General features: G+C 58.0%; 2 protein-coding genes across 2 annotated transcripts in view; both read right to left on the bottom strand.

Annotated features, from left to right (window-relative positions):
- The window catches only part of ATP6V1B1 (ATPase H+ transporting V1 subunit B1), a 22,689-nt gene extending 15,035 nt beyond the window's left edge, over positions 1-7,654 (bottom strand). The window contains 1 exon segment of the mRNA XM_045294083.1: positions 7,531-7,654. Coding sequence (XP_045150018.1) covers positions 7,531-7,648 — 118 coding nt within the window. The 5' untranslated portion in view covers positions 7,649-7,654.
- A 1,993-nt stretch (positions 7,655-9,647) lies between these two features.
- The window catches only part of VAX2 (ventral anterior homeobox 2), a 22,426-nt gene continuing 21,527 nt past the window's right edge, over positions 9,648-10,546 (bottom strand). The window contains exon 3 of the mRNA XM_004710146.1: positions 9,648-10,082. Coding sequence (XP_004710203.1) covers positions 9,648-10,082 — 435 coding nt within the window. The remainder of the gene's footprint in view (positions 10,083-10,546) is intronic.

Here is a 10,546-nt window from a genome sequence, read left to right on the forward strand (position 1 = left end):
GCAGGTTGAGAACCACTGTGCTAGGAGGCCTGGTGGCATAATGGTTATGCATTGGGCTGTGACCTGCAAGGCCAGAAGTTTGAAACCAGCAGCTGCTCCTAGGGAGAAAGATGAGGCTTTGGATTCCCATAAAGAGTTAATCTATCTTCTCAGAAACCCACAGGGGCAGTTGTACCCCATAGGGTCAGCATCACTCCATGGCAAGGAATTTGTTTTGGGGGCAGGGGTTGTGGTGCTAGCTGAGCACCCTGGGAGAGTTCCTTTCCCCTGACCTGGGGCCACCTGGACTCTTCCCTGTGACCCTGGTGAGTTACCAGCCAGGCTGCTGGGAAGGAATCTGTTGAGGGCAGATGGCTCGCTGTGGGCTCTCAGGAAGGTGACAGGCTGCAAGAGCCTCAGAGGAGTGGGCCAACCCCTTCCCAGTCTGAAGGAAAGCAGGGCCCCCTGGGGTGCAATGTCCTGTCTCCACTCAGAGGAAGCTCCTGAGTGGGGTCTGCAGACCATTTGTGCTCCCCTGCCGATTGAAGGTCCTTGGTTGGAACCAGGCAGTGATGGCAGCCTGAGGCAGGCACAGGGGGTTGTTTGTTTGTTTGTTTTTAGAGCCATACAGGGTGTCTGCAAAGAAGATGGGGCTGGACCCCAGACTGACAGTTCCTGTCCGGAGCTTCCCACCAGACTGCAGCCCTGCCTCACGGCTCACTTCCACACAGGCTTCTGGGGGGCATGCCTGGCCTCAACCCCCACACCAGGAGCCAGAGGGAAATGAGACACTTAATCCCCAGCCTTCGAAGGCTGGGAGCCAGCGGGCACTCCTTGTCCCATCCGGGTCCCTTTCTTCTGAGGGGTAGGGAGCTCTCAGTGGGCAGGATGATGTGGGGCAAGGATCTTCCAAGAGTACCGATTGTCTGGAAAAGTCCAGGGCTCTTGGGAGGAACACAGGAATAGACATCCCTGTGCTGTGGCTCAGAGAGGGGACCGCCTGCCTCACTCTCCGCTCTCAAGTCTACAGTGCCTCTTCCCCTCTCCTCCCTCCTCCCTGTTTCAGGAGGAGATGTCCCACCTCACAGGTTAGACCCCACACATACTGCCTGCCTTGAGCCCCACCCCAGAGACCCTTCTCCCTGGGGGAATTGTCAGCACTCTCCCAGCTCTGTCACCTCCCCACCCAGCAAGCCCTGCTCTCTCTGACCCATAGGGACTCCCTCTGCTGCAATCCTCCTCCAGCCCGCCTGGCTTCTCCCAGCTCCCCTCCCTGAGGCAGCAGGCACCCTGAACCAGAGCTTGGGTCCCCTCTTCCTTTGTCATAGTACCTGGAGCACCTCATGGTCCTTCTTCCCCACCTCTAGGGCTACTCCTTTGAGAACCTGTCCCCCTACCCACCTCTGGAAGACCTAGAGATGCCTTAGGTTCTCAAGGCTCAACCGCACGTGGTTCTTTCCCTGGATGAGCTCCAATCCTCTCCTCCTCCCTTCCTTCTGCAAGTAGAGTTTGGGGCCCTTCTGCACGGAAAGGAGCCCTGGTGGCACTGTGAGCCCCAAGGTCAGAGGTTCGAACCCAAGAGCTACTCTGGCTGCTCCTGTAAAGATTTACAGCCTCGGAGACCCTGCAGAGGGTCGCCTGACTCCAAAGCAGTGGCCTCGATTTGGGTTTGGCCCCCCAAAACCCCAAACTTACTGCCATCGAGTTGATGCCACACATAGCAACCTGATAGAACGGGGTAGAACTGCCCTGGTGGGTGTCTGAGACTGTCACTATAGGAGTAGAAAACCCTGTCTTTCTCCCCAAACAGTGGCTGGTGGGTTTGAACTGCTGACCTTGAGGTTAGCAGCCAACCTGTAACCAGGGCTAGACTAAGCAAATTGTCTGTGAGCAGGGCAAAGCAGCCCTAGTGGCAATAGTGGTTATACATGGGGCGGCGAGCCGTAAGACCAGCAGTTTGAAACCACGAGCTGCTCCGTGGGAGAAAGACTCAACTTTCTACTTCGGTAAGGAGTCACCATCTCGGAAGCCCACAGGGGCAGTGCTACCCTCTCCTTTAGGGTCGCTGTGGGTCAGAATCAACTCGGTGGCAGTGAGTGGGGCACATGGTGACCGCTGCCAGCTGCTAACTAGAAAGCTGGAGGTGGGTGCCCACTCAGCCTTCAAAGAGAGGCCCGCTCAGTGCAGTGTGCAGTGCAGTGTGCATTCTCCACGGCAACCACCATGCAGACAGTGAAAGAGAAGAAAACAAGTGCTGTCCATCTGCTTTCACACTATCAGCCCCTGGATCCCTAAGGAGCTCCCTCCCTTCTGGTTGTCATGGGTTGGAGTCCACTCAATGGCCACTTTTTTTTTTTTAAGGAAAAGTGAGATGTGGACTGGAAGCCTAGAGCCTCTAATCTCAAAGAGGAGATAAAATTAGATCATATAGTCACAAACCACAAAGTGTGCTGGGAGTGCAAAGAACAGGCTGGTGGCACAAGGATTAAAGCTCCAGCGAATGCCCTCTGGCCATCGTCCCTGGAGGGGGACAGCCTTGCTATCCGACCAATTGCCTCTTAAGTATGTGAAAGGTGGATATCAAATAAGGAAGAAGACTCTATGCATCATGGTGCTGGCGATACTCAATGGAAGTCCCGTGGGCTTCCAGGGGAGCAAACAGCCTGTCTTGAAGGAAGGGCAGCCAGGATGCTCTTTAGATGAAAGGGTTGTGAGACACCGGTAGCAGGAGAGGCCAGTCCTGGAGAAGGACATCATGCTTGGTAAAGTAGAGGGGCGGGGCAAAAGGGGAAGGCCCTCCATGCAATGGGTGGACACAGAGGCTGCAAGGAGGGGCTCGGTCATGAGGGCGACTGGGAGGAGGACATAGCAGGACCAGGCGGAGTTTCATTCTGTGGTACATACTTAGGGCCGCCATCCGTCTGCCTGGGAATCAACTCGATGGCTTTCACAACAGCCCGAAAAACGGAGCCCAGGGAAGAAGGCAGTGAACTGGGTGTGGAAATGGGGCCTCGAAAGCCCTAAGGCAGCGGTTCTCAGCTTGTGGGTTGCGACCCCTTTGGGGGTCGAACAACCCTTTCACAGGGGTCGCCCGATTCATAGCAGTAGCAAAATGACAGTGATGAAGTAGCAAGGAAAATAATGTTGTGCTTGGGGGGTAACCACCACATGAGGAGCTGTGTGAAAGGGTCGTGGCATGAGGGAGGTGGAGAACCACTGGGCTAGGAGATCCTCTTCAATCCCACCTAGTCTTTCTACTTCCTGCACAGCCAGCTCCCCGTTTACAGGCAAATCTCCATTTGCTCTGAGGCACAGTAGGTAGCATCCTTGTTACCAGCCTTGTGGGGGTGAGCACAGTAGGGGGGGGGCAGTAGGAGGTGGGGGGCTGGGCCTGGTGGTGGGCACAAAGGGGAGATGGGGCTGGTCTGAGAGGAAGCTGGGGCCACTGCCAAGTGCAGGTCAACACCCAGAGCGAGCCTCTCCCAGCCTGACACTGGAGTGAGTCAAGGTGGGGCGTTAGTCTTGCCCCCAGTGAAGGCGAGACTAGGGCCAGGTCTCAATGGGAAACCGCATTTCCCAGCTGCGGAAGGCTCTGTGCATGTGGTAAACAGGTGTAGGAGGATTGAACCTCTGCACGGGGCCAGGACCCTTCAGGGCAGGTCACTGCACCTGTGTGGCTGTAGTGTTTCCGCAAGGGACTATCACCTCCTTCAAGGTCTAGTGGCTGCAGCCCCTCCTCCTCTTCCCTGAGGCCCCAGACACTGTCTGGTTCTCCCCTCAGTCCAGTGCTGGGCACCTTCTCAATCAGACCCCACCGCCTCTCTGGCCCCATGGCCGTCCAGCTCGGGGCACAGCCAGGGTGGTACCTACCAAGCAAGCAAAATGCCCTTGACTGGAAGCCCGGTCTTTGGGTGTTGCCCATGCCACTGTGCCCACTATACGAAGGGTCAAACTGAGACCTTCCAACCCTCCGGAGGCAAGGGGGCCAGCTGGAAGACCCCAGAGGAGGACACACACTCCCTCCAGGCAGCCGCCCTGCCCTGCCCACCTCCCCCACCATTGTCTTAGCTGACACTTTGGAGGGGCTGCAGGCTGGGGGAGCCCCCTCCCCGCTGCCCTCCCGGGGTCAAAAGCTCAGCGGGAGCTCTCCAGCAGCCCACTAATTAGGGTCAGCCCCATCACACCTGCAGCTGCTGGGAGGGCACTGAGGCGGGCAGGCCCGCTGTGAGGCCAGGATGGGGCAAGCCCAGGGCAGCAGGTCTGAACCTCCCGCCCCCTCCAGGAGGGATTAGGGGAGGGAGGGCAGGGGCTGTAAGCGGAGGGTTCTTTAAACCAGACCCAGGGCCTGCTGGCTGGACCCCTCTCCTGTGACCTTCCTCTTCCCAATGGTTTGGCATTCAAGCCCCTGGGTGCCCAGACCTGGCTCCATCCTTCTACCAGGCAGCCAGCATTTTCTTCCACACCTTTGCCTAGGTTCTGCCCCAACCCCTGGGCTTGAATCATCCTCCCAGGTGCTCAGCCATAGCTCTAAGCCGCCTTCTTCAGAGATGGGTCCGGAGCTTTTAGGGAACAAGGCCAGCTCTGCTCCGTGTGAGGCAGACAGAAAACTTTGAGATGGATATTGGCGAGGGTTGAACAATAGGGTGACCATAACAAAGATTCATTCCCCACCCCCCCATTCAGGGGTGCACAATCCCTGGGGGCTTGGAGCCAGCAGGCCCTGCCCCCAACCTTCCAGCCCGCCCCCCCCCCTCAGCCCCTTTCTGTCCCTACATGAGGTAGTCAGAAGGGGCCCTGATGGCAGTGATGTGTTGGGTTGAGATCCCCAAGATCAGCAGTTCGAAACCTCCTTGGGAACAAGACCAGGACTTCTACTCCAATATACCACTACAGCTCTACCCTGCCCAGTGGCCGTGAGTTTCTTCAGTTGGCCCATCCAGACCAGAAGACCAGACACACCGACAGCGTGTCCCACCACCAAGGCACTACTGCTGCTACTCCTACTGGCACACAGCTGTACTCAACACTCCTGGGTCCTGCACCCTCCCCTCCTCAGTCACTTGGCGAAAGGTAGAAGCCCATCCCAGAGCCTGGAGCACTGGTTCTCAACCTTACTGATGTCAGGACCCTTTCATACAGTTCCTCATGTGGTGGTGACCCCCAACCATAACATTATTTTTGTTATTACTACATCACTCATTTTGCTACTGCTATGAATCAGGCAACCCCTGTGAAAGGGTCGTTGGACCCCCCTAAAGGAGTGGTGACCCACAGGTTGAGAACCACTGGCCTACAGCCCACTCCTGGCGGCAGGAGGGTATCAGCGCTGGGTCCCTGGGTGCTAGCAGCAAAAGCAGAGGTGAGGATGGTCTTGCTCACTGCAACGCTGCCAATGTTGCCAACACGGCCAGCGAGCAAGGCTCCGGGCACTCACCTGAGCCAGCTGTTTTGTGTGAACACATAGCCTAGGGGGGGTCACATGAAGCCACTGTGGCAGGAGGGATCCAGCACAGCCACTGGTTCCAGTTTGGTCAAAGCTGTCACTGTGTTTTCCCTTGTTCCAGCTTGCTGACTCTCAGTGAGCTTGGCAGGGAGGGAACTGGTTGGGAGCTGTCCCAGGACTGGGAGTTCTGGCCTGGAGCCGGCAGCAGGGGATGGTTGAGCCCTGCAGGGCCCCTGGGAGGACACCCCCAGAAGAAGGAGAGGTGCACGTGGGTCCTGTTCCCACCAGGCTTTATGTGTGAACTCAAAATCCAAACTCAGTAAATAAAGTCACTTCTCACTCTTAGTGACCCCAGGAGGACAGCGGAAAAATGGCCCCCATGGGGTCGCAAGTGGACACCCACATCTTTCTCCTGTGAAGCAGCTACTGGATTTGAATCGCTGACCATTGTCACTAGGGATCCTTCCGTGGCTCCAACCCAAACTCAGCCCACTGTCACGGAGTCTATGCCCACTCACAGTGCCTACAGGGCAGAGGTGAGCCGCCCCGCCTGGCTTCCGAGTCTGTCAATGTAACGGGTAAAAGTTAGCTGCCCGATGCCTTACCTGCTGCACCACCAGCACTCTGCCTGTGGCCCCGAGGGGCTCCCAAACCAAAGAAAGCTGTGTAATGGATTCAAACCCATGCTTGAATTTTGGGACATACATGGCCAGGCCTTTCTTCCGAGTCATGTCTGCTTGGACTCCCACTTCCACCCTGCCCCTCAGCAGGGGAGCAAGTTAAAGGTCTGCATCTCTCAGTTGGCACCGCTCCTTGCTCCTTTAAAGGTGCAGTCACCACCCAAGTCTGATCCCTCCACCCCCCTTTGACCTGGGGAGCTGTCCCCTCTTCCTACAGCCTGCTGGGGCTTCCTGGATAAGCAGAGCCCCACCCCACTCCCAGTTCTCCCCAGTTGGAATGTAGCTCCACCCTCAGCACCTCCTGGGGGGCTTCCCAGTGCCCCACTCATCCCCTTGCTCAGGTGGCTCCACAGTGGGTCCAGCCCCTTCCACCTTCCGTGCTAGTGGGGGGAGGAAAGGAGGAAGTGGAAGGGAGAGGAAAGGAGGAAGGACCAGCCTGTACTGGGCTCACTTTCCTTCCCCGCCTTTGGGAGAGGCTCCCTCCCACCTCTTCCCTCCCCCCACCCCTCCCACACACACTCACATAGCTTGGGACCAACTCTGGCTCTGGTTAGCTGGGGCTGGCTCAGCCGGTTTACCCCAGAGCTGGGCAGTCCAGAATTTGAGGAGGCACCTGGGTCTGGAAGAGTGACCTTGACCAGGGGGGTGGGGGAGGATTCCTTTAAGCTTTCTGGGCCTGGTACCCCAGCCACAGTCAGGCTACCCCTCTGAAACTACCAGGGCCTCCTCCTGGAGGGCACCCACACCTGCACTTGGGCCCCAGGCAGCTGGACACAACGCAGCTACGTCTGCAACATCCCCGGACCACACAGCACACACGCTCTCTCAATCACTGGAACAGACAGCAGGCTCATGACTTGAGCCCCTCACTTCCCCAGGGGGTGTACAAGCACACGTTTCCTCACTGATCACACACACACTCAGACTGTCACACACATTCCCACATGTCTACAATCAAGGGACTGTGAGAGCACACGCAGGTACACACACACACACACACACACACACACACACACACACAGGCCTATACCCAGTTATAGCTTCAGAACGCATCTCAACACACACCCATTGACGGGTCTCAGTGTCACCCACTCCCTTGTCCTAGGAAAGCACGCAGCTCTCCAGTGTACACAGAGCATCCCAAACACTCATCCTCCGGTACTTCCGCCGGCGGAGAGTTCTGGCGTGAACGCGCACGCGCACACGCAGGGCAGTGAGGATCTGGACTCAGTACCGGAGGGGAGGTCCCTGCAGCCACTCCTCAGTACCCATCCCTGCACCTGCACAGGTGGTACCACTGACTCATTCTCTCTGTCCCAGGAGACCCAGCGCCCCCAGCCCCCCACCCAGTCTAGAGCCTCTGGTTCCCCAGGCGGCTGGGCCCAGCTCTTTACCCACCTCCCACCCACCGGCGGGGCTCGTACTTACTGACACGGGGGTGGGTGATGAAGTTTCGGGTGACCGCCTGCAGGTGTTCACGGGCCACGCCCAGCTCACAGGCATTGCCAGGGAGCCCCCCAGACCTGCTGTCTACCTGCAAGGCCATGGCACAGAGACTGGCTGCCAGGGGAGCCTGCTGGGAGAGCTCTACTACTCTGGCACCTACTGAACCCGCCCCGGGCAGCCCCTCCCCTCCTCTCCCCTCCCCTGTGTTGACTGTACACTGCAAAGTGGAGCAAGTAGTTCAGGGTTCTGTCCTTGGAGTGTCCCCGTGGTGCTGGTGCCCTGGGCGCCTGTCAGACGTGGGTCTCCTGATTTCTCTCCACCTGCTGTCAAGGGGGTGGGTGGTGGGTGGGGGCTTTCTCATCCTAACTGCTCCACCAGCCAGCCCTGCCTGGGCTGGGAGTGCAAGGTAGGGGGGTGGGGGAGGTCCACCCGCGTCTTAAAAATCAAGCTATCAGAACGTGATCATCAACATCACTGAATTACGTGTGCAGAAACCACCGCATCGGCAAATCTTTTGTTGTGTGTATTTTTACCACAGACAAACACAAATGTCTACTTTCAGGCCTGTCTTCCTCCTGGGCCTGCCCATTGGGTCCCAGGAAGCTTTGCTCTCCAGGGACAGCAGACAATGTATGTGTGCTTTGTGGGTGCCCGGCAGGGGGGGAGTGGTGTGCTGGGATCCATTCCACTCCAGTCAGTTCCGGGCTCCCCAACACCTCATGTCAGACTCTGGACTTCCTGGCATTTCCACGCACCTCCCCCACCCCTACTGCCAGAGCAGGGGCAGGGGTGGGTGGGCAGTTTGTGAGGCTCGCCATGTCTCAGCACCCCACTTTGAGTGGCTTAGGCCAGCCCACTTGGAGCCAAAGCAGGGACGTAGCAAAACAAAACAATCAAACCAGCAACTGTCTCCTGGGCCACCCAGCAACAATCCTACCTGCACCCTCTGGCCTGAGAAGCCCAGGGCAGCCTCCAGTGCCTGGCAAGGCCCCCCTTCTTTCAAAGAGGAGCAGTGTGGTTACAAAGGGCTACTGGGGAGAGGAACTCTGCGGTGAGGGTGCAACTCTGTATTGCTAGCGGTGAAGGTTACCTGAATAGACAGGTGTGGTCAAATGATGGAACCACATGTGTGAATGTGCGCGCGCACACACACACACACACTCACACGTGCGCGGTACCAGGGACAGCGTCCAGGGTTGAGTATTGAACTAGAGTAGATGTAATCATTGGAGGATTGCTAGGGACAGGTCCCACAGAACTTCCCTGGACTGTATTTAGTGGTTTCCTGTGAGCCCTGGCCTCACTGTGGGATAGGTCTCAGGTTCAAACCCCGCAGCCACTCTGCCAGAGAACGAGGTGGCTGTCTGCCCCCCATCAAGGTGACTTGGTCCCGGACACTCTTAGCGTTGACTCGTTGGCAAGAGGTTTGGTGTGATTTGTGATTCTATCATTATTTTTAAAACAAAGAAGTTGAAACTATCTTGAGCCAAAAGGAAAAAAAAAATTTTTTTTTCAGATGTGTTGACCCAGCAGCGTTTGTGAGCAGCAGAGCCTCTGAGGGCTTGCCTGAGTTGACCTTTGATGTGGCCCCTCCCACTCTCCGCAGTCTCCCATCACCTTGTGCGCATGCGCCTCAGCTCTGGCCGGCCCCAGCACCTGGCCTGCCCAGGAAGGAGGACGTTAGTTCTGGAAAGAGGAGCTGGCAAAGGGCCATGTGGAACCACAGACAGCACCGACGTCGACAGGTGTGGTGGGACTTGGGACGCCCAGGTGGGTTCTACTGGGAGTGGGCACCCCCCCTCCCTGAGGAGCGCAGGGCAGGGGCTAGGCAAGGTGTGCTGCTGCTGTCCTGGGACGGTTTCCCTTCTGGACGTTGATGTTTCCTTTTATTTCAGTGAGACACACACACACACACACACACACACCTCACACACACAAGTGCGGGACCAAGGCCATTTGGTTGAGTCTCTGAGGGTGGGCGGGACAGGACCAGAGGTGGCCAGCCTGCCTCTAGGCCAGGCTGGGTGCAGTCCCCCACGGGGGCACAGGAGGCCTGTGGTGCTGGGCTGGGGACACAGTGTCACATGGAGGTGGTAGGCTTAAGTGTTAGCTTTCCGGGTGCCAGGGCTGCCTCCTTTCCGCTCTAGCTGGCTATAGGGCTCAAAGGCCGAGGAGGCCAGTTCGTAGCCAGCTGGCAGGTCCAGGAGTGGGGCCACAGAAAAGCAGAGGGGCGGTGGAGGGGGCAGCAGAGGGGGCGACGTGGGAGCGGTGCCCAGCTGGCTGAGACGAGAAGAGTTCCTGAGGTCACCCAATGAGGGGCCCCTGTGGCCAGCAGGCAGGCCCGGCAGGCCTGGGGTCAGCGCCAGAAGGCCCGGGGCCCTGGGCACGGACAGCAGGTGGCCATGCTCCAGCAGCTGCAGGATGTTGGAGGTGGCAAAGGCCTCCGAGGCAGAGGAGGAGGCCGCCCGCTTCTCCAGGTCTCTGCTCTGGTCTTTCTTCTGCTTGGTGCGGCGGTTCTGGAACCAGACCTTCACCTGTAGGCAGAGGGTGGGCCAGGGGTGTCAGGAGGAAGGGCCAGGACCCAGGCAAGGGAGAGCAGGGAGAGAAGGCAGAGGGAAAGAGGGGTGAAGCCCAGTTGGGGCAGAGGGGGAGACAGGAGGGGAAGGTATGTAGGAAAGGTGGAGCAAGGGAGGGGGATAGAGCAGGAGATTGGCATTAAGGTCATTAACCAGCCTGTCAGGTGAGAGACCCGGGACCCTCAAATTGGAAGCCTCCTGCTCTGCTAAGCTGGCTCTGGCCTGGGGTAGAAGCTGGACTGGCAGGTGGAGGGAGGACGGCCCACCTCAGCACCAAGTTCATGGCTTCAGCTGCCATCATGTAGTGCGGCTCCCCCCACCCCCAACTCTGTTTTAGACCCAGAACTCTGAACTGATTCCCAGGCCACAAATCCACCTGCCTGTTTGACACCCCTACCCCCCAACCCAGGTGTCTCAAAAAC

This window comes from Echinops telfairi, unplaced genomic scaffold (assembly GCF_000313985.2).
Source record: "Echinops telfairi isolate 266 unplaced genomic scaffold, ASM31398v2 ScPeMD7_2573;HRSCAF=3158, whole genome shotgun sequence".
In the NCBI taxonomy this organism is placed as follows: Eukaryota; Metazoa; Chordata; class Mammalia; order Afrosoricida; family Tenrecidae; genus Echinops; species Echinops telfairi.